Genomic DNA, 23,714 nt, shown 5'->3' with positions numbered 1-23,714 from the left:
ACTCTTTTTTTTTTTTTTAAATAAAAAGAGAGACTGTTTACTTGTGTTTACTATATTTTAGCAAGAGATGTTAAATTAGAAAACTTCACGCTTAGGAAGAAAATTTAGCTGTATTGGAAGGAGATTCTATTTGAGGAAGTGTCTGAAAATCTCAGAAGAGTTGAAGGAGGTGTAGGATTGAGTGCAGACAGGGCACTGTATCAAGGAGGCCGCTAGTTAGTTCCGCCCCCAGTTCCGGCCCCCCAGAACCAAAATAATCCCACAGAAACTATATTATTTAAAACACTGCTTGGCCCATTAGCTTTAGCTTCTTATTGGCTAAATCTTACATGTTAATTTAACCCATTTCTATTAATCTGTGTATTGCCATGTTGCAGTGGCTCCGGGTAAAAAGTTCTGTCCAGCTCCAGCAGGACTTACATGGCTTTTCTCTGACTCCACTTCCCTTCTCCCAGCATTCAGCTAGTTTTCCCCACCTACCTCTATTCCCCCCACCCCACCCCCGCACAGGCCCAAGACAGTTTCTTTATTAATTAACCAGTTGTATTCACAGCATACAGAGGGAAATCCCACATCACGTTACTGTCTTTGTTTTCTGCAGAAAGATCCTGTCTTTAGGGGTGAGAGGAAGGATGAGGGGTGTAGGGGAGAAAGGAAAAGAAAAGGAAAAAAAAGTGCAGGGCTGGAGAAATGGCTCAGTGGTTAAGAGCACTGGCTGCTCTTTCAGAGGTCCTGAGTTCAATTCCTAGCAACCACATGGTGGTTCACAACCATCTGTAATGAGATCTGGCGCCCTCTTCTGGCGTGCGAGCATATATGAATATGAGAATGTTATATACATAAATAAATCTTTAAAAAAGAAAAAAAAGAAAAGAAAAGTGCATTAAAAGGCAGCTCTTACTGGGCAGAAATAGGTGGGTGATGTGCTGAAGGTCGGGTGAAGGTTTCGGTAGAAAAGTAAATGGAGCTAAAGGTGAAGTTTTGAGGGACTTGTCTGTGAAGATTCTGGACAATTTTATTGGGAAGGGGTGTACAAGACAGGGTGTCATGTGGCTCAGTCTGGTCTCCAAATTGCTGTGTAGCTGAGACTGTCCTTCAGTTCTTGATCCTCTTGCCTCTACCTCCTGGGAGCCAGGATTTTATGTGTGTGCCTGACTAGATTTTTAAAAGGAAAGGAGTTCAGTTATTTGTACAGGAGTGTTGTTGGAGTGCTTTTGCAGGTGATGTAATGAACAGTGGTGAAGTGGGAGAGTCTCTGTGTGGTCTACAGAAGGTAAAGGTGCTTGGGAGACAGGTGAAACTCAGGGTCCAGATGACTTCTCTAGGGAGGAGCTTTACTTGTTGTCTAATGACGATGGGAAAAGGCTATATGTGCAGATGGAGGTGAATTTGGATTTATGGGGAGAAAGTTTGTAGTTATTAGTAAAACTGAGAACTTTTGTGTCAGTTAGGGAATCTCAGTTATCCTACCTATATAATGGAATTAATGAGGTTGTGGTAAAGATGAAATGCGATGGAAGATGTTTCTTTACTTGCTGCTGTGATAAAGTACTTGACAAAAGCAGCTCAAGGGAAGAAGGATTTACTTTTGTCCATGGTTTCAGAATGTCTCAGCCCATCATAGTAGAATAGGCATGGTGGCCAAAGTAGAGAGTGTGACAGGAAGGAGCCAGGGATAACATATTCCCAAGGACCTGCCTTCAGTGATCACTTCCTCTAGTGAGGTTCCACCTTCTGAAGAAGTGATTTTTCAACCTCCCTAATACTGAGACCCTTAATACAGTTCTTCTTGTTGTGACCCCAACCATAAAATTATTTCTTTTTTTTTTAAATATTTTATTTATTTATTTATTTATTTATTTATTACGTATACAATATTCTGCCTACATGTATGCCTGCACGCCGGAAGAGGACACCAGACCTCATTACAGATGGTTGTGAGCCACCATGTGGTTGCTGGGAATTGAACTCAGAACCTTTGGAAGAGCAGCCAGTGCTCTTAACCGCTGAGCCATCTCTCCAGCCCCATAAAATTATTTCATTGCTACTTCATAACTGTAATTTTGCTACTGTTTAGATCTGGGATGTAGATATCGGTGTTTCCCAATGGTTTTATATAACCCCAGCAAAAGGGCTGCTGTTCGACCCCAAAGGGGTTGTGGCCCACATGCTGAGAACCATTGTTCTCTAAAGGCTCTGTAATCTCAAATTAGGTCTACAAGCTGGGGACAAAGCATGATCGCGTTGGGGCATTTCATATTTGAACCTTTAGGTTTGCTGCTCTTCGTAGGAGCTCATGGTGTTAGCTCATAGAGTGAATGTACTGTAAACTGGAGTAGCGTCGAAGGTCTTTTTATAGAATACAGCAGCTTAAAGGAGTCTGAACTGATGGGAGGGAGTTCACTAGGCTTTTCTCTGAAGAAGTTATTCTCATGAAACAAAGGTTCAAATCTAAAATAATTTCCTCTGAAGTGATTACCTTTGTTTGCACCTTCTGTTTAATAGGACTAGAGGTCAACAGATAGGGTATTTGAAGTTCCTTGAAAGTCACACTACATTTGGTAAAGATGCTACTAAAATTATACTTTTGCCAAGAAATTGTATTAACTACATTTTTAATATTGCAGAATTAATGCAGATTTATTTATAATTTTGAAATAACATTGTGTTTTAGTAAAAAAATAAAAGTTTTTAGAAGAGTTTTGTGAATTTTTTGGGTGAGAGTATATTTAGTGATTTTTTTTTTAATGTAGGTACAGATAGAGGGAGTATAGTCTCTAATACCAACCTTAGTTCTAATGCTAATTGCAAATGAAGTTCTTATATCAGGCTTGTAATATATTGCCACCGAAGTGTTCATATTAACAATAGCAAAGGATATTTAGGACAGAGGGAGTCCAGAAAGGTTCCAGGCATGGAGCTTGCAATTGTTCTTTTCTTGAAGAATTACAGATGGTGTGACTTCCTGTTGGTATCTATGTTTAACAGTACCCAACCAGGATGCTTGCTCCTGTGTTTGTGAGAGTTTTTATTGAGGCTCTGTAGCTAATTGTTTACATAACTATTTTAGTTTCCGGCCCTTTGGAGTTTGATTTATGTATCTCAAAGGTTCTACTGTATGTCACACTGTTCTACAGAGTCCCCAGGTAAACAAAAAAGAGCCTTCCTAGGCATGACATTCTAGGATTTTAGAGATTACTGCCTAGAATCCACAGCTAAAAGCCACGACTTCTTTTGGGTAAGGTGAAAATCTTTGTAGTTTCACCTTTGGTAAATTTTGTTTTTCATAAGCCTACAGTTTAGTTTGATTTATAATAAAATAGGTAACAGAACTTTAAATAATTAAAATTTGGTATTATAGTCGCTTAATCCTTAGATAGCTAAGGAACATTTACCAAGAAATTGTATTAACTACATTTTTAATATTGCAAAATTGATGCAAAATCGTATAAATAAATCTCTGAAGGGGCTGGAGAGATGGCTAAGCGGTGAAGAGTACCCCATGTCCTCTTGCAGAGGACCCCATGTTTGATTCCCAGCACTTACATGGCGGCTCACAGCCGTCTGTATAACTCCAGTTCCAGGGAATCTTACACCCTCTTCTGACTTCTGCAGGCACCTGGTATGCATGGGGTGTACATTGATATATGCAAGCTAAACGTTCATACATGTAGAATAAAAATAAAAAGTATCTGAGTCCCCCAAATAAATCTTTCATTCCTAGACTTGCTCTTAGGACCATTATTTCTATTGTGAAAGTGATAGTCTTGAAGCCCCAGACTTTTTGTCCTTTCTTCTTCTTCATGAAAGCATGTTTGAATTCAGGTGAGTAAGACTGCCCTGGTTAGTATTTGGTCAAATTGACACAAGCTAAAGTCATTTGGGAAGAGGGAATCTCAATTGAGAAAATGCTCACATCAGATTGACCTGTAGGACATTTTCTTTAAGGACTCAGCTCGCTGTGGGCAGTGCCACCCCTGGGCAGGTGGTCCTGATTGTCTAAGCTGTTAAATTGGAGGTTGAGGAAGCCATGGGAAATAGTCATGGTTTCTATTTCAGTTCTTGCCTTGGGTTCTTATCCTGACTTCTCTCAGTGATGGAATGTGATCTGAGAGTTGTAAGATGAAATAACCCCTTTCTTACCCAGGTTGTTTGGATCACAGCAATAAAAAGAAACTGTAAGAAACATTATGGGAATAGTACTGGGTTTAAGTTTAAAAGGTACATACATCATTTTTAAGCAATATGAGAGCTCTGTCATCTCACGTAGCTGCTTTTTGAGTAGCATTGTTGCATTGTTCTTACGTCATTGCCTTAAGGGCAAATCTCATTTCCTGGTTTATACCCATTACGAATTAGGTCTAACTATGGGGGTGAAATCTCTTCAGTCCAGGTTTAAAACAGCTTAAAGTGATTTTTTCCAGCGACACCACTAGGTGTGTTGTTTGCATCAAGTCATTTTAGGGTATTTATGGAAATGCTTCTTCATAGGAAATTTTCCCAATATCATACTTTCTAGAGGTGGATTTTTGGGGGAAGGGGAGTTGTTCTATGTAGTGCTTATAGGTGCCCGACCACAAGACTATCCATCCAGGAGATACTGCCCTTTAACCAGTGGCAGATGTATGAGAGCTGAAGATTAGAGTCACCTGAAGTGAATAACCTCCTAGATTTATTACATTTTCTCGATTTTGAGTATAGGTAAATAAAATAACTGTATTCACATGGGATTTGTATGTTACGGTTAACATTTAAATTCTCTTATGTACTCACTTTTTTTTTTTTTTTTGATTGCCACTTAAAGACTTTTTGTCCTCAAAGTCAGAGTGGCTTTCCATCGTGATTTTTGCTTCAGTATTTGAACCTACAGTGGCCATAGTTAAAGAAAAAGCACTTAACTCATGAGTGAGATTTGTTTCATGTTTGAACAAATGTTTTAACCCGCTGTCTTCACTAATACTGTAACTGCTGTCTTACAGATTGACTTGATGCAAAACACCACAAAGGCTCCACATTACACAGTATGCGATTTTTGAGGTATGAGCTTTAGAAACTTACCTCTCATGTGGCATGTACATCAGGCTTAACTTCAGTTGGATCATTTTGGGGAAATTTATGCATTTCTTCTTTTTTTCCTCTCCACATTTTTAGAGTATTAAAGGGACTGTGGAAGTATTTTTGGATCCTTACTAGGATTCTTAGTTTAACAGATAAATTTTCTTTTTCCACTAAATTGAAACACTAATTCTAGTAGATAGCTCTTTCAGCCTTTCTAACTAGCTTGCTTAACACTGATGCCTGCCTCCTGGAGTTGAAATCTGTAGTTTCTGTTTTGTGCTTTGCTTCATCTATAGTGCTTACTTCTGTTCTTAACAGTTTATTTTTTGGGCTGGGGTGGTCTTATCTTGTTGGTGCTAACAACCTAACATAGTTCTGAGACATAAGCAGTTTAGATACTGTAAAAGTAGCTGTTTCATATAAATGCTCAGCTATTTTGTGCATTTTGCTTCAAAATACATGTATTTAATGCTGGCTGGAAATACAAGTTTGCATTCCAAGTGCCTGACCCGGAGAACATTTGATACGGCTCTGATGCAGTGGTTCTGGCCTACTGAATTGTTATTACATTTTTTCAAACCTAATTTTGTGATGAAAAAATTTCAGTGTTCATAACTCTTGGGAGTTAAAAACCTGTGTTTCTAATGAATTAGGAAATCACTCATGGTTTTGTAAACATAATGTGAAATCAGATGAACCTAGTTAGTTAGAAACTTGTTGATAGCAATAAACTGCTTAATTTCTTTGTTGATGAACATAAGCTGCTTTACAGTTAGTGTAAAAACTTTTGATTACGTTTATATGCTCATGGACTGTTTATATGCTTTTAGATTGGAAAACTAGAGTTCATTTTGAGTTATGGCCATAATAACTCTCAATGTACCATGCAAGCTATGTTTTTGTTAAGTATTCTTTTCCTTTCGTGAGCCTCACAACAGCCTTGTATGTTAGATAGGTATCAATCTGCATTTTATACAGAGAAACAAAGGCCTGGAAACCAAAGAACTGTGTGTCTTTACTGCACTGGGGCTGTGGTTGCTGAGAATTGAACTCAGAACCTTTAGACAAGCAGGCAGTGCTCTTAACCAATGAGCCATCTCTCCAGCCCAGCCCAGATGTTTTTAACTTGCATGATCTGAGTCTCATGTTACTGCTTTTTCACTAGAAAGTGGTACAGTTAGTATAGTTTGGGCAACATGTGAGCTTAATAATCGGAAATGCCAGCATGTGTAAACATCAGTAGGTGAGTTTTGCATATTAGACTTAGTCATGTGCTTATCTGATTTGTGCATTTACTAAGTTATTTTTTTTTCAGGTTGAATTAGGTGAAAGCTCTCCTACTCCTATTCCCCCCCCCCCCCGCATGGAAGCCCATAAACTCCTTTCCTTCAGTATTTTTTTGAAACAATTATAATGCATTTGTTGATTATAGGTGCACATTTAATAGTACTATTCCCCCCAAGGTATTTTATTTCATGGATTTTATTTCTCTGCATTAGAAGAATTGGCTTTATCTGTAAGGGCACAAACTGCATGCTTTAAGAAGACATTTCACCCTTAGCAGTTTTAGGTTGTTAGGTTATGGCATTGACTCAGATTTTCTGGTTATGGTTTCAGGTTTAATTGGACCTGTTCTGCTTTCTGTATCATCAGGAATTGCAGAAAGTATAGACCAAGATGTCCAGTTGGTGGGGCAGGAACAGGATTAATAAAGTAAAAAAGGAACATGTGTGCAAAAATCCTGCTGCCTTTTCTCATATAAGAGAGGAACACAGGCTCATTCTATTTTTGTCAATGGCCTAAGGCTTTCTGAAATGATCATGAATTTGGGTAGTTTGTTCTGTTAACTGAGTACTAAACGTAGAACCTTGTTTGTAGTACGCAAGGAGCTCTAAACTGCCCTTCCCTACCCATCAGATTTTTATGAGGCAGGATGTCACTAAAATGCCGTAGGGTTGGCTTTGAACTTGTGATTTCAACCTCTGAGTAGCTGAGATTGAAGATCTTCATCACCAGTCTAGCTCAGAAGACATTTGTAATGAATATAGAAATTGCTGCTATTCATTCATGACTGTTATTATTTTTTTAATGAATTTCTTTTTTCTCAGGGGAAAATCAAGAAAATAACATATGCTAAAATAGGATATTTTATTTCCTTAACAGTTTATGATTGATAACTAGAAGAATAAGATTCATAAAAGTCTTGTAGCTTGCTTTGTTTTTTTTTTTATTTCACTGAGGACATTGAGGCATAGTGCTAATTGGAGCTGGTAGTAGGATAAGATACTGCTTTTGTCTTGTGCTTCACTACTTGTTTGTCAGGTATTATTCTGACAGTATTTACATTACTGGCCCCAGCCTTCAGATTCAGCATGACTGGAATTCTGAGACTTTGCCTTTTCTCTTAATTTTGTTTGCTGGGCTGGTGAGTAGACTTATTGTGTAAGTGCTCTTGTTGCCAGGCCTGATACCTCAGTTCCGTCCTTAGGAGCTGCATGGTGGAAGGTGAGAACTGACTGCCACAAATGGTCATTTCTAACTTTTATATGTTTGCTGTGGTACTTGTGGGACATATACACATACACCTACTGAGAGAGACACTTGTAATAAATAGTTAAATGTAATATTTAACTTTAATCCTTTTCAACTAAGTTTAATTGACATTCTTTTCAGTAAGGCATTAAAATATAGCCAAGCATAAGCACGATCTTCCTTTTAGTTGATATGTTCTTATAGCCTACTTGCTTTTCAAATACCAGTGTGTATTTTCTTGCCAGATATTAGAGGACTAAGTTGAGAGAGTTCAGTAGACATTGCCATGAGGTACTAACTTTACAAGGAATTTGGGAATTCCAGTCTCTTTGATATGCTGACAGTAAACTCCTGGGGCTGGGGAGATGGCCCAGTCCATAAAATGCTTGAATTGAACCCCCAGCACCCATATAAAAAAAACTAGGTGTAGTAGCTGTGTTTGTAATACCAGCTGAGGAAAAACAGGGATAGGCAGTTTTTCCTCCCCTTTCCAGCCAGTTTAATTTATTGATGTACCTGAGGTCCCAGCAAAGCAGAGCTTGACCTAGATTTGTAGTCTCCACACATGTGCATACATCTGCATGCATACTCTTCTCTAAAAAAGTAAATTAACTAAATGAGCAAATTAACATGAGTTGTTCACTGTAATCCAGGTGGCTCTTCAGTAGGAGAGCATGAACAGCAGGCAATCTGTTGGCAGTTTCTTCCTAGTTGAAAGACTTACTATACAGTGGAGTGTTTGATAGAGTTGTGACTGAACATAAATGTTAGAGGGGAGAGACGCTGTGTAGCTTAGGCTATTAATATATTTGCTCAAACCTCTAATATTAATTTTTCTTTTTTTTTTCTTCTCTTTTTTCCCCCCCAGAACTGATAGTGCATCAGCCGACCCAGATACTTTAAAATACTCCTCTTCCAGAGATAGGGGTGTTTCTTCCTCTTATGGACTGCAACCTTCAAATTCAGCTGTGGTGTCTCGGCAAAGGCACGATGATACCAGAGGCCATGTCGACATACAGAATGACGAAAAGGGTATAAATGCTACATACATACATACAGATAGATAGATAGATAGATAGATAGATAGATAGATTTATTTTCTATTGCTGGAGCATGTTAATGTTTTAGATGGGCTTCTCTCCCTCTGCCAGTTATCTGTCGGTCTCTGTCACTTTCTCTCTCCCCCCTCCTTCTCTCTATTCGTTTTCTAATGTATTGAAAAGATAGGTATCAGATACAGTATTTTTGAAAACTTCAAAAGTTTGTCCATTTTACATTTATTTATTTATTTAGGTTTTTCAAGACGGGGTTTCTCTATGTATGTTTGGCTGTCCTGGAACTCACTCTGTAGTCCAGACTGGCCTCAAAACTCACAGAGATCCGCCTGCCTCTGCCTCCCCAGTGCTGAGATCAAAGATATACGTCACCATATAGTTTAAATGTATTGTCCACTTGTAACACTTGAGGTTCCCCAGGCTACTATCTCTTGTTTATTCATCCAAAATGTGCTTAAGCAGAATGTAAAATCTGCCTGAATTTAACTTTTGTTTCTCTTTTTAATTCCAATGAAAGAATCAAAATGGTTTGGAGTCGAGTAGCATAGGGAAGATAGGGGAAAAGCCTAGGCTGTATGTAATTGGGTAAGATCCTGAACTGTTAGTTGAGGGAGTGAAAAAAAAGACCCTGTTAAGATAATGTAAACATTTACTTTTTTTTCAGGTGGCTACAGTGTCAATGGAGGATCTGGGGAAAATACTTATGGTCGGAAGTCGTTGGGGCAAGAGCTGAGGGTTAACAATGTGACCAGCCCTGAGTTTACCAGTGTTCAGCATGGCAGTCGTGCGTTAGCCACCAAAGACATGAGGAAATCACAGGGTAAGACTTGAAACCAGTGTTGACCACATTCACTTCTCATGGTCATGAGTGCAGTTGTAAGTTGTAAGTTGTAAGGCATACAGGTGGCTGCATTTTATACTATTTCCCCTGAATTGCCAGCTTATAAAAAATGTTACAAGTTTGAGTAAGATGTTAAAGGGTTTCTGAATTGGTAGTAGATATGGTAAGTCCTATATACAGATTGGACCTTTTCGTAAAGTTAAATATAACTGCACTTTATGTTTAATCATTCAGGGTAGTAAAGATAATGTGTATTCCACCCAGGTGTAGTGGTACATCCCTTTAATCCCAGCACTTGGGAGGTAGAGGCAGGTGTAGCTCTGAGTTCAAGTCCAGCCTGGTCTACATAGTGAATTCCAGGACAGCCAGAGCTATATAATATAGAAACCCTGCCTCAAAACAGACTAAACAAAACCCTAAAACCTAAAAAATAATGTGTATTTCTTTTATTAAAGGGTAGTAAAATTTTATTGATAAAGCAGTGTACAAAGTTGAGGTTTCTGATATAAATGGTATATATAATTGCTTTTTGCACAGTAGTTTGTTTTATATGTACCTTAGTGAACATTTTGTGTGTATTATAAACATACCAAACTTTTAAAACATGCATTTAACAGATTGGGTGGTTGTGGTGCATGCCTTACTTAACCCCAGCATATGGGAGGCAGAGGCAGCCAGAGCTCTTAGCTCCAAGCCAGCTTGGTCTAAAGAGCTGTTTCCAGGACAGCCAAGGTTACACAGCAAAAACAAAACAAAAAACAACAAAAACTTTGTCTCGAAAAACAAAACAGCAACAACAAAAACTTAACTTTTAACTTTTCAAAAACTGCTTTCTTGGTCTGGAGGATGGTGCAGTAATTAGGAGCACTTGTTGCTTTTATATCTGGGTTTGATTTCTAATATCTGCAAGGTGGTTCACAATCATCTGTAACTCCATAACCAGGAGATTTGGGGCCCTCTTCTGACTTCTGTGGGTACCAAGAACGTACATAACACACATGTATACATGCAGATAAAATGAATAAATCTCTTTCACGCACACACACACAAAAACTGATTTTTTTTGATGAAATTTCAGAGTTAGAATGGCTATGTTAAAGGTTCTGCTACTGCCTCAAAGCGTTTGAAGTTTCAAGACTTAAGATTTATAGAAGATAGGAGGTGACTCTAACGTTTATTTCATCTAGTTCTATTCTTCATATACTCTTGAGTTGTGAGATTATTTGCTAGTGGTTGAAGAAATTAGAACACAGGTTATGTAATGGTATTTTCCCTTTCTGTCTTTATTGACCTACCTTGTGGGCTATGGGTTTGTTAAAAAAAAAAAAAAAAAAAAAAAAAACCTTTTCCTTCTTCCAGACATAGTTTCTTGAATGTTCATTTTGAGACTTATTGAGAAATGAAACTCACTGTTATATAGTGAGAATTCTAATTGGTCTTAATAATAAAAACCCGGAGTCAGATATCAAGGTAAATGCTGAAAGATCAGAGAAGTAAAGGAGCCAGCCACTTTTTACTTCTACTAAACCCCCCAGACTGAAGGGGACAAGATCCTGTCTCTATGAATCCTCAGCTTGAGCGCCTGTCTCCTCCTGCCTTATATTCTTCTTTCCGCCCAGCCATATCCCTTTCTGTCTCCACCTGAGTGCTGGGATTAAAGGTGTGAGCCACCACCGCCTGGCTCTGTTTTACTTTTGGACTGGATTAATCTCGTGTAGCAGCTCACGTAGCCCAGGGTGGCCTTGAACTCACAGAGATCTACCTCTGCTGGGATTAAAGGTGTGTGCTATCACTGCCTGGTTGATCTCTGTGGCTAGCTTGTAATTTAGCTCTGCACTCTGATCTTAAAGCAAGTTTTATTCGCTAGATCATAAACATAACCACCCTGTTAAGTGTGGTTTGTTGTTTACACACTCAATGGCTAGCTAAAATCACTTTGTTTATATTTACGTCCTGGGGGCTAGAGTGGTGGCTCAGTAGGACCCAGTTTTAATTCCCAGCACCCACTTGGTGCCTCATAACCACTTATAAGTCCATTTTGAGGGAATCTGGTGCCCTCTTTGGGCTTCTGTGGGTATCAGGGATATACACAGTGTACTTGCATACACATAGGTAAAATACCTTTATTCTAAAATAAAAATAGAATGCAGCCTTCATATTTAGAATGTCAGAAGTCTCAAGCACTGATGGTGTGTTTGTTCTCTGCTTGCAACTAGAAAAGGAAGAAAGGTTCTGGAGCTACTTTAATGGTGATGCCATGGTGTTCACACTGCAAGTGGTAGTTAGATGTTGATCAGAATGAATGTGTACTTTCAGTTCGCCTGAACTTTGTGCTAGAGAAATGATAATACTATGAAGAAGAGGTTTCCTGCAGGGGCTTCAGTAAGAAATAGAAGCATGACCTTTTACCATAAAGACATCATCCTGGGCTTGTCGTCATTGCCTATTCCCACTTTCTTTCTTGGTTTTTGTGTTTTGTTTTTCTTGGGATGACTTCCTTGTTTTGCTCAGGTTAATCTAAAAAACTTGTAGACTCAGAATTGTTAGGAGTAGTTGGGACTGCAAGTATCAGCCACCCCCCCCCCCCTTTTTTTAACCTAGATATTGAAAACAGCTTGGAATGGAACTGGAAAAAAAAAAAAGGTCTATGCCTTTCTTTTTTTCTTCCTCATCTGGTCTTCTTCAATGAGGTGCTTACTTTGCTGAGTGTTTTTCATTCATTTTAATTTTTTTATTTTTTTAAAATATTTATTTATTATGTATACAGTGTTCTGTCTACATGTATGCCACCAGACCAGAAGAGGGCACCAGATCTCATTATAGATGGTTGTGAGTCACCTTGTGGTTGCTGGGAATTGAACTCAGGACCTCTGGAAGAGCAGGCAGTGCTCTTAACCTCTGAGCCATCTCTCCAGCCCTCATTTTATTTTTGATAAGGGTTTTTTTGGAGTTTGTGTAACTGTGTCTAGACATTCTTCTATAGATACAAAGAGAGCTTAACAGAAGAGAAATCAGTACACTGGGTTTTGATAATACTTCAGAATGCCTGAACTATATGCTTCATATTTTTAGTCTACTAGGCGGGCCATGAAATGTTTATCTTCACAGAGCGATCGATGTCGTACTCGGATGAGTCTCGACTGTCGAATCTTCTTCGGAGGATCACCCGGGAAGATGACAGAGACCGAAGACTGGCTACTGTAAAGCAGTTGAAGGAGTTTATTCAGCAGCCAGAAAATAAACTGGTGAGTAAACGTGCTTGGAGTTGCTGAGGATCTTAAGTGTTTTTAGAGTACATAAGGTGATTCTGTGTTGGGAGGGTTTTGACAAGAAATGGTTTGCTTCTAGGAAAAAAGAAGTTTCCTTAGCTCTGTACTTATGTTAGGGTGCTAATGTTTTGTTCCTAATGTGTCATTTATCTATGATGGCTATTGTTGGAGTCACTTTGGCATCTTTTTTCATAAAGTGCATTTTTAAAAACATAATTTAGCTTGTGGATGGATAACCCTGTTGTTCATAGATGTTTTCTTTGACAGGACAACATATTTCTATGTTTTTTATATATAAAGTGGAAGTATGGGGTACATGTTTTATGCATGTAAGTCTGGTCTAGTAATCAGGGCTAAAGAAATGGAAAAACTGGGGCTGTAGAGATGGCACTGAGATTAAGGGTGTCTACTGCTTTTGCACAGGTCTTGAGTTTGGTTCCCAGCTCACAATTGCCTATAACATCAGCTCCAGGTGATTGGACACTTCTGGTCTCTAAGAGCACTTGTGCATGAATATACATGTTGTTTTAATAATAATGGGAAAAATGGAAAAGCTCTTTAAGAGACCTTTTTTAGAGGCAGTTAGAAAATATTTCTCACTGGGTGGTGATGGCGCATGCCTTTTATCCCGGCACTTGGGAGGCAGAAGTGGGTGGATCTCTGTGAGTTGAGGCCAACCTTGTCTACAAAGTGAGTTCCAGGACAGCCAGAGCTATACAGAGAAACCCTGTCTCACTAAGAGGAAAAAACTATTATGTTACTCTTAAGTAATTTTTTTGATGTTAAAAGCTTGATACAGGAGAAAATTAGTAAGAATGGCATGTAGTAAGGCAGAAAGCAAGCTCATCCCCTCAAAATTTATTATAAAAGACTTTGATATATAGCAAGTAAAAAGATGTACAGTGAAGCTCGTGCTTCCACCCCTAGATTCTGTCATTGGTATGTCACTGTGTTCCTTTATTACCTCTCCATCCCCTTATCATTCCATTTTAATTTTCAATTAAAATGAGCTTAACTGTATTTTGCTGATGATTACAACTCTTGTTTCCTGTGAGTCAGTTTCTTTTATAGCTTGAAGGGAAATATGCCCTCCTCATGTGATTGATGACTGGCAATAACAAATAAACAGACTGAGATGCTGAATAATCATATCTAAATAGAAAGATAAAGTATACAGTGCTGCTTTTAAATAGGAATCTGAAGTTTTTATAATTTTTTTAAGGTACTAGTTAAACAGCTGGATAATATCTTGGCTGCTGTCCATGATGTGCTTAATGAAAGGTAAGTAACTAATAATGGTCACATTTAGGTGACCTTGAAAGTAATTGTAGAAATTAAAATATGCATGATGTACCCTGGACCTTATTTATGAATATCATTAAGTCTTCATACTATTCTTAACCTGTTATTTATTCGTTAATTTTTGTTGAGTACAAATGGAATCTACTTTGGAATAGAATTCTTTCTTAAAAGCATTGGTTTAAGAAAAGAAATGAACTGATGCCAGCTAGCATGCATGAAAGTTACTGTTCCAGGGAGTTTTAAATGCTTAAGAGAGGAGAGGAAAAGGTGAACTTCATATTTTAAATCATCTCTAGGTTTCTTAAAGATGTTCAGTGATTCCAAAGAACAGCAGTATTGGAAATAGCAGGTCACTGATGGTTTTACTTAATTTCTTAATGCTATACTTAGTACTGTTATCCCTTTAAGTTTGTGTGGCTTATCTACTTCACAGTCATTACATGTTGGGTGTTATTACAAATGTAGTGCATTTTCTAATATTTTCTTGCTACCTCTTTCTGTGAATCAGAAGTGGAACTTGAAGCCTGAATTTTAGCACTTCATAGCTTTTTTAGTGTTTCTTAGTAAATGATTTTGTAAAGAAATCTAATGTCTGACAGAGGGACTTTTGAACATTAGAGAATATAGAGGATACGTATGTAGAATGGGTTAAATTCTACCTTTTTATTTAGTTTGATCTTTGAAAAGTCATTTAGGGATTCTTGAATACATAGGAGACATTCTTTTGTAAAAAGTGTCATACTTTAAAAAAAAGGTGGGAGGTTGTTGAGCACACCTTTAATCCCAGCACTCGGGATGCAGAGGTAGGTGGATCTCTGTGAGTTTGAGTCCAGCCTGGTCTACAGAGCTAGAGCCAGGACAGCCAAGGCTACACAGAGAAACCCTTCCTCAGGGGAAAAAAGTGTCCTACTTTCATCTTTTGAAAACTAATGCCTTTTGTATGTGTTTTGTTTGCATTAAAATAAACACAGTAGCAAGTTGCTTCAGGAGTTGAGGCAGGAGGGAGCTTGCTGTCTTGGACTTCTCTGTGCTTCTCTGAGCTATGAGGCTGAGAAGATCTTCAAGTGGATTTTTAGCAAATTTAGCTCTTCTGCTAAAGATGAAGTGAAGCTGCTCTACCTGTGCGCCACTTACAGAGCGCTGGAGACTGTTGGGGAGAAGAAAGCCTTTTCCTCCGTGATGCAGGTGAGAGCCAGGGACCGTAATGGAGTGGAGTGAGGTGGGGGACAAAGTGGAAGATGGTGCTTACCTGCCTACTGTTGGACACAGCACTGGGCAAATGAAATGCAGTTTGAGTTAAGTTAGGTTTAAAGTAATTTAATTTTAAGCATTTTTGTCTGTTTGTGTTTTAAAAGCTTTCCTTTGAAGTTACTTAATACTAGAGTGACTTGCAGATTTAAAGTAGGAACTAGGCTCAAAGAGTTGGGCCGGAGGGGCCCTCACGGTTTTTGAAAGAGACAAAGCTAAACATCACAACTAATTTCTAGATCTTTTTTCCTCTCCGCCCCCTCATACTTCCCTAAGCTTTAGGTTTGCTAAGTCAAAAGTTATTTATCTAAATAATGCAAACACTAATTTATGAATGTATTCCAGCTTCTGTTTAATTTTGTTTCACTTCTGAATGTCTGGGTATATGGAAAAGCTCATTCCCAAGTTAGGGTTTTGTTTTGTTAGGGCTTTTTGAGATAGGCTCTTACTGTGTTGCATAAACTGTCCTCCAGTGTCTCACCTTTCTGAATGCTAGGACTATATACTGTATCTGACTTTCCAGTTTAATCAGAGTAACATTTATGTCATGTTTTTGTCGTGGAAATGTAAACAGCATAGCAGCAAATTGGTCTGATTTTACACATTTTTATATAATTGATTCCTTACTGTAGTTCGAAAGATTTCAAATCCACAGGAAGATGTATAGACGTAGTTTGATAAGATCCCCCTGCTTAATCACATTTTGCTAACACCTGTTTTATTTATTTTTTTAAAAATATGTTCAGTTTTCCTAGTTTTTTTTTTAAAGATTTATATATTTATTATGTATCCAGTGTTCTGCTTGCATGCATGACTGCACACCAGAAGATGGCTCCAGGTCTCATTATAGATGGTTGTGAGCCACTATGTGGTTGCTAGGAATTAAATTCAGGACTTCTGGAAGAGCAGCCAGTGCTTTTTAACCTCTGAGCCGTCTCTCCAGCCCCACTTTTTGTTTTGTAAGTCAAGATCTCACTCTGTAGTCCAAATTGGCCTGAAACTCATGATGATCCTATTGAGTCAGCTTTCCAAATGCAGGAAGAACAAGGTGTACTTACTATATCCAGCTTGCAGGTTTCTTTATCATTTTTGGTAGTCGAAGTATGTGTGGTATGCACATGTGTGGAGACTAGAGGTAAGTGTTGGGTGTTTTCTATTGCTTTCCACCTTAGTTTTTTGAGACAGGGTCTCTCACTGCCTGGTCTGCCTATCTAAGTTTTTCTCCCCTCATAGTGCTTGAGTTACAGACATGTGTCAACACATCTGGCCTTTATTGGGTGCTAGTGATTGAACCCAGGTCTTCATGCTGTATGACAGGCACTTCACCAACTGAACCATCTCCCCATCCCTTACAGTTGTTTTATTTTCACATGAACACTTTTGTGGAAGTATTTGAAGATAAATTAAATACATAGACAGTTCACTCTGTTAGTGTATCAGTATATATCACTGAAGAATAAGCCTGTTCCCTTCTGTAGCAGCAATATTATCCACTTAACAAAGCATTTTATGGCCCATACAATGTTCAAGTGTCCGTAATTGCACTTAAGGTGCCATGTGCATCTATGGTTACCCTGACCCAGGATCCCTTTAAAGATTCAAGTATTGCCCTTGGCTTTTTAAATTTTTCTTACAATAATAGTTTTCCATACCCACTCCTTATTTTATTATACATGCTACTTTCTTCCTCATCCCCCCCTGTTTTTAAATGGCTGAACCTTCCTGATTAAAGTCAGCTGAAACATTTTTTTTTTTTTTTAAATCAGGAATGCATGATGGGTTCATTACAGGTACCTGATAGCAGGTTGTCCCTCTGTTGGACTCGAAGAGTGATCCCTGGTTGAGGGAATGATATCAGATTTTACTATTAAGCTTTTTTTCTCTTTCAAATGAGCAGTCTGGGTCTGATGTCTTGATCTTTGGATGTATTGATATTTTAGTAATGTTTCATTCAGTGATTTAGTTTCTAAGAGTCCAGATTGTAACATTGGCTACTACAAAATGGTGACTTTAAAATTCTAGCTTTATCTTTTAAGATGATTAATTTATGTTATGTTTTCTGAGTGTTGTATGTGCAGATTTGCTTGTGTGGGGCCAGCACAGGATATAAAAAAGTATCAGATCCCTTTTTTACAGTTACAGATAGTTGTGAGCTCTTTTGTGAGTGTCGAACCCAGGTACTCTTCAAGAACATTAAGTATTCTTAGCTGCAGCCCTACATTATAACCCTTTATTACACACCTGTGTATGTTCATGTACACGTGTATGTATGTAATACATACATGCATGTATGTATGTATGTATGTACGTAAAGAACTTTTCTGTCTGAGGAAAGTGGTTTTTAGCAGCTGTGTTAAGTGATAGGTCTATTTTCATTATATATACTCAGTGGAAAGAAGCCAGAATGTCATATGTAGGAATCCCATTCTAATTAACTCTCTAAGATCATTTTGATAAAAACAAAATGAATAAAATAAATTTTGCTTTAAAGAGTATTAATTACTTAAGATTTATTCTGAAAAAAATTCCTTTTCATTCTTTGATGTTTTAAGAAAAGATCTCAGTTTGTAACCCAGGCTTTTCTTGTTTATTTATTTTTTCCCCAGTCTCCCAAATGTTGGGGCTATAGGCCTGTGCCAGGGTTCCTAGCTTTACCCTACATGATGAATTGTTTAGTAATTGAGATGTTTAAGGATATAGTTTCCCAAGTACATCTTACCTTTTTGGGGGGTGCTGGTGGATAGAATTAATGTATCTCCGGCTGGCTTTCTGTGCGGCCTAGACTAGCCTTGAACTCTCAGAGATCTACTTTCCTCTGCCTGTTGAGTGCTGGGATTAAAGGCATGTACCATCGTGTCTGGTTGCATCTTATGTTTGTACTTTAAATTCAGTCACAGCCACAGAGTTACTATGAATAATGGGCACAGATGTTTTTCACCCCTAAAGTTAATTGATCAGAAAAGAAAAGTCTTAATAGATATTAAAATAGAGAGCAGTATTGATATTTAGCCTAACATAATGAATGAACACTTTAAAAAATTAAAGCAATAGAATTTTTCTTTTGAAAATACTGAACATGAAATATTTACATAATGTAATATTTTGTGCTTTTTTTAGTTTTATATTTTATGCATTATTGAAAAAATTTATTTTATTTGGTCTCATAATCAGTTGTGAAGTGAAACTGTTTTCTCCCTACATTGTCAAATGTTAAGGATTATAACTTTGCTTTTCAGCTCGTGATGACCAGCCTACAATCCATTCTTGAAAATGTGGATACACCAGAATTACTTTGCAAATGTGTTAAATGCATTCTTTTGGTGGCTCGATGCTACCCTCATATTTTCAGCACCAATTTTAGGGTGAGTTTCTTATTCCCACCGTTCTCTCATGGTGGTATGATTCTATGAAGAAGTGGGTCATCAGATAGGAAAGAAGCTTTTGACTTTTTGGATATAATCTGTGATGTTTTGGAGGAAAGGGGTTTATTCGTGCAGTAATATCACAACAGTGGTGATGATGACAATGGTGATAATATTTTATAAAAAGTAACAGCTGCATTTTTCCCCTGATATTAATACCTCTGATATAGAAGAGAAAATGTTTCTTTAGTGTTATGACTATAGTTTTTCTCCTGCCTCTTCAACTCCCATGTCAGGTAGATTGAACAGCTTTTTCTAGGGTCTTTTAATGTGATGTGATCTCACTGATGAAACCTTAAAATGACTGGCCTCATCTTTTTGTCTCCATCAAGGATACAGTTGATATATTAGTTGGATGGCACATAGATCATACTCAGAAACCCTCCCTCACACAGCAGGTGTCTGGTAAGTCCTAACTTGTGTCATCCTGTAAGTCTGTGCAAAGAAGTGTTGATCTGCTCTAGCAAAAAGGGTTGCTTCAGGAAGATAAATTAGCTTTTATCAGTGAGCATCATTGGGTAGCTCTGATCTTTACAAAGCAAAATTATGTAGTAAATAGTGGGTTAGGAGAAATCCATATTATAGTGTTACACTCAGTGAGAATTTAAAGACTGTATCTGAAGTTGTCTGTAACGTAGAATGGAAGATTTTGCCTTTTTTTTTTTTTTTTTTTTTTTTTAATGTGCCTTAATAGTTTACCATGGGTGTTGGGTACCCTGGAACTGGAGTTACAGACAATTATGAACTGCCATGTGGGTGCTGGAATTGAACCCAGATCCTCTGGAAGAACAGTCAGTGCTCTTAATGGCTGAGCTATCTCTTCAGACCCCATTTGTTGTTTTTATTGTTGCTTTTATGGTCATTTTAATTAAATGAGTCAGAAATAATTGGAAGATCGTCATCTGTGATAGAGAACAAATGATAATTCAATTTGTTTGCACACACCTGCTTGTTCACATGGTACAGTTTCTCTCCTTCTCTGAATCTTAACTTTTGAAAGAGTATGCCAGTTAGAATGGATGGTGTCATTTCTGCTGTGAAACCAAATGTACATCCTTAGTGACTAGTCATGACCCTGGGATAGAAAACTAGGTTGATAGTACATGGTGGCATTTTAAATTTTGTGTGTGTGTGTGTGTGTTAGGGTGGGGGTGGTGTTTGTGGGTATGGTGACATTATAGATATTAAATCAGTATAAAAAGATACATGATTTACATACTGATTTCTGTAGAATGTCAATTTTTATAACATTAAGAGGGTTGATTAATCACCAGCATGCTTTTTAGTGGCAACTCTAATGTTTTGATACAGGGTATATTTTAAGAGTAGATAGCTTGAAAGCAAGGCTCATTTTTACTTTTGGTAATCCCTCCCATGCCTTTTTGTTTTTGTCTTTTTTTTTTTTACCTTCCCCCTTTTGATTTCAAAATTTCTTCCGTGATGTCAAGGGTGGTTGCAGAGTTTGGAGCCATTTTGGGTAGCTGACCTTGCATTTTCTACCACTCTTCTTGGTCAATTCCTTGAAGATATGGAGGCATATGCTGAGGTAAGTCGTAAAAAGCCAAATTATTCTCAAAGACAATAAACAGAATTAGATTAATTTTAAAAATAATTAAGACTGACATTTAAACAGAAATTAATAAGATCATTGAGATTGTTTTTTAAATTTATTTTATATATATGTATACATATCTGATATTATGCAAAGTTTAAATGTTTTTGATAGCAGATATTTTTTTGAAGGCAAATCTCATAATTAATTCCCTTCTGTTGTTGTTGCCATAGGGCAGATAAATGCAGTTTAGAAATGAAAAAGACCCCTAAAGATGCTGCCCTAGGGTAGCCGAGGCTCTCATGTCATGCTGTGGAGGACAAGCATTCACTTTGCTCCACTGGTGCAGTTGTGTGTGAATGTGGTGGCTTTGAAGGTGCTCCGTGCATGTAGCCTTTGCCCTTGCTCCTGGCTTCACTACTGCAGCCCTTTTGTCTACATGTCTTCTGTACCGTGGTTCTTGTTTGGCTGGCCCACACACCGAATTTGCTTTAGTTCTTTGCTACTATGAGGCAGTAAGAGTTTGTTCACTATTTTACCACTTTTATCACTGATATTTTTATTTGCTTTCTTCAGGAAGAAAGAATAGAATATTATATTTCCGCATTTTTCCTTTGTCCCCCATGACGTGTAGAATGCAGGCCTCCCCATAGAGATTAATCTTTCAAAAACTACCCATTTTCATAGGTAGAGACACTTCCCTTAGGCATTTTAATACTATTTCTCTTTCTCCTTTTTGGGGGGGTACTTAATTATTTATAGAAATATGTTAGTTCTAATACCCAATCTTAATTCTCTTTGGGTATAGCTTAAACTTTCATTTAGTATAGTAGGTCTTCAAATTTCTAACCCCTTTCCTTTGGAGGAGTGCATACTATTAATATATTATTAATTTTTTGGTCAGAAATTATATGGAATTATTTTTTAGTAGAAAACAAATTCTGTAATGCCAAAATGTTGTGCATTTTGTACTTATGCAACAGTATATTATATGTGCATAAGAATGTTTTAACACCTACTGTATTGATGTAGATCATTTCCATAATTACCTGGGTTTGTGTGGAATGGTTTAGTTAGAGAACTTTAGGCATATGGAGTCCTATGTTTCCTCTTTTAGGCTAAGATTTCTCTTAACTGGTAATCTTTTCTAGGGCTAGGTGTGGTTGAACTCCAGGATCTGCGAGGCAGAGTTAGGCACATCTGTGTGTTGGAGACCATCCTGGTCTACATACTGAGTTCCAGACCAGCAGGACCCTATTTTAAAAGGGGAAGGGGAAAAGAAAACTGCTAATGTTAAGTGACTTTAAGAATTGGGAGACTTACTGGATAAGTCTCTGCTACTCCAGAGGCTGAGTGAGATATGAGGATCGATGGAGCCCAGAAGCCTTGTCAACATAGTAGACTTTTATCCGAAAATAGTGTTGGGGAATTGTAAGAAATAGGGACTGGAATGTAGCTCACTACAGACCCCTTGCCTAGTATGTGCTAGGGCTTGGTCTTGATTGCTGTTTACTAGCATATAGCAATAAAGCCAAAACAAATCCTTCAGTGTACTACTATTTCAATAAGAATGTTGTATATTTACATCTAGGACCTCAGCCATGTGGCCTCTGGGGAGTCAGTGGATGAAGATGTTCCTCCTCCATCAGTGTCATTGCCAAAGCTGGCAGCACTTCTCCGAGTGTTCAGTACTGTGGTGAGGAGCATTGGGGAGCGCTTTAGCCCAATTCGGGGTCCACCGATTACCGAGGCATATGTCACAGATGTAAGTGTCTTTTTAAAAACTAGATTGTATTATGAGGGCCTCCTGTACCCAGTAAACTATATTAACCATTTTTGTAAATGTGTTTGTGTCTGGTTACTTTCTTACTTAGAAAAGTAGGGAAGACTGCTTATCAACCACCATCCTCACATTCTCACCTCACCTAGAAAGGGCTATTCTAAATTTTTACACACCCTTGACATTTCTCTAAGGAGTTCCTTCACAGATCCATGTATTTTTATTTTCTTTGGTACTGGAGGTTGGACCCAGTGCCTTGCATAGACTCTATTCTCATCTGCACCTCATATAGCACTGAACTTTTTACTCAACTTACTCTTACTATTTTCAATATATAATTTAAAAATAATATTAATTTTTTTTAAAAAATTGAGTCTTTTAGTTTTTAACACAATAAAGAATAATAGACTATAAAGCATCAGAAGTTATTGTCTTGGGTTGATTGTGAAGTTTGTAGTAGAGCCTTTGCCTTGCATGAACACCCTGACTGCTACTGCAGTGAAAACAAAACTGGTCGTTCTTTTTGAGCATGACAACACGAAACTCAGGAATCAGCCTTTGATGTAAAAAAATTACTATTTTAAAATATCAGCCTGAAGCCAGGTATGAGAAATGACCAAATTACTACACCTGAGTGGTTATTGCATGGCCTAGTTTAGCAGAGAGAAATGAGCCTTGAGCCTTGCTCTGGAGTGAGGAGGAAAGACAGTCTTCATAACTGAAGTGTGCTACTGCTCAGGTACAGTGCTGGCTTTTTAGGGGCATAACTTTAGACACATTGCTAGATGAATAAAGTACTGTGTAATTCTTGGTAAGGTCGATGTGTATTAGAGTAGAAGTATCAGATATATATAAAACTAAGCCTGTGTGTTGATAATTGAAATCTTCAAAATGGCTTAATTTCTGTTTTTCCTTTTTATTGTTTAAAAAGTTCCTGCTTAAAGAGTGACAGTTAACTCAAATAAAAAACAAAAGGAAAGGAACATAAACTTTTCCAGAGTAGTTATATTTTAAATATGTTATGAAGGCCTTTAATTTTGGTTTTTTTGTGAATAGCATTAATGAAACTTACATACAGATCTTAAAGACAATCCACTGGGTATTATTGATTGATAAAGATTTTTGAGGGTTGGAGAGATGGCTCAGTGGTTAAGAGCATTGCCTGCTCTTCCAAAGGTCCTGAGTTCGATTCCTGGCAACCACATGGTGGCTTACAACCATCTGGCCTTGCAGACATACAGACAGAATATTGTATACATAATAAATAAATATTTTTTTTTAAAAAAAAGGGCTGGAGAGATGGCTCAGTGGTTAAGAGCATTGCCTGCTCTTCCAAAGGTCCTGAGTTCGATTCCGGGCAACCACATGGTGGCTCACAACCATCTGGCCTGCAGACATACAGACAGAATATTGTATACATAATAAATAAATAAATATTTTTTAAAAAGATTTGTGACACTTTTTGGCTTGAACTTTTCCATTTTTAAAAAAAGATCTTATTTGAAATTTAGTAAGTAAATATTGTTACAACTTAATGATTTCTGTGTGTGTGTGTGTGTGTGTGTGTGTGTGTGTGTGTGTTGGAAATTATTTGGTTTTTATGATAGAATTGTGCATACCAGGAATTCTTATCTTGAGAAACAACTTCCAGGACT

General features: G+C 37.7%; 1 protein-coding gene across 4 annotated transcripts in view; it reads left to right on the top strand.

The window, feature by feature from the left end:
- Smg1 (SMG1 nonsense mediated mRNA decay associated PI3K related kinase) overlaps positions 1-23,714 on the top strand; it is a 101,288-nt gene that overhangs the window by 16,839 nt on the left and 60,735 nt on the right. For 2 of the 4 annotated variants that reach the window (XM_038321682.2, XM_038321691.2), the window contains exons 2-11: positions 4,980-5,037; positions 8,459-8,622; positions 9,310-9,465; positions 12,595-12,731; positions 13,978-14,036; positions 15,029-15,242; positions 18,542-18,667; positions 19,060-19,132; positions 20,176-20,273; positions 21,871-22,044. In XM_038321682.2, coding sequence (XP_038177610.1) covers positions 5,024-5,037; positions 8,459-8,622; positions 9,310-9,465; positions 12,595-12,731; positions 13,978-14,036; positions 15,029-15,242; positions 18,542-18,667; positions 19,060-19,132; positions 20,176-20,273; positions 21,871-22,044 — 1,215 coding nt within the window. In that variant the 5' untranslated portion in view covers positions 4,980-5,023. Of the gene's footprint in view, positions 1-4,979; positions 5,038-8,458; positions 8,623-9,309; positions 9,466-12,594; positions 12,732-13,977; positions 14,037-15,028; positions 15,243-18,541; positions 18,668-19,059; positions 19,133-20,175; positions 20,274-21,870; positions 22,045-23,714 lie in introns of those variants that run through there. The other 2 variants (XM_038321673.2, XM_038321700.2) reach the window with 2 other exon arrangements.

The sequence above is a fragment of the Arvicola amphibius genome, chromosome 1 (genome assembly GCF_903992535.2).
Source record: "Arvicola amphibius chromosome 1, mArvAmp1.2, whole genome shotgun sequence".
Taxonomy (NCBI): domain Eukaryota; kingdom Metazoa; phylum Chordata; class Mammalia; order Rodentia; family Cricetidae; genus Arvicola; species Arvicola amphibius.
The sequence above is the reverse complement of the archived record's forward strand: the minus strand, read 5'-3'. Positions and strand labels throughout refer to the sequence as shown.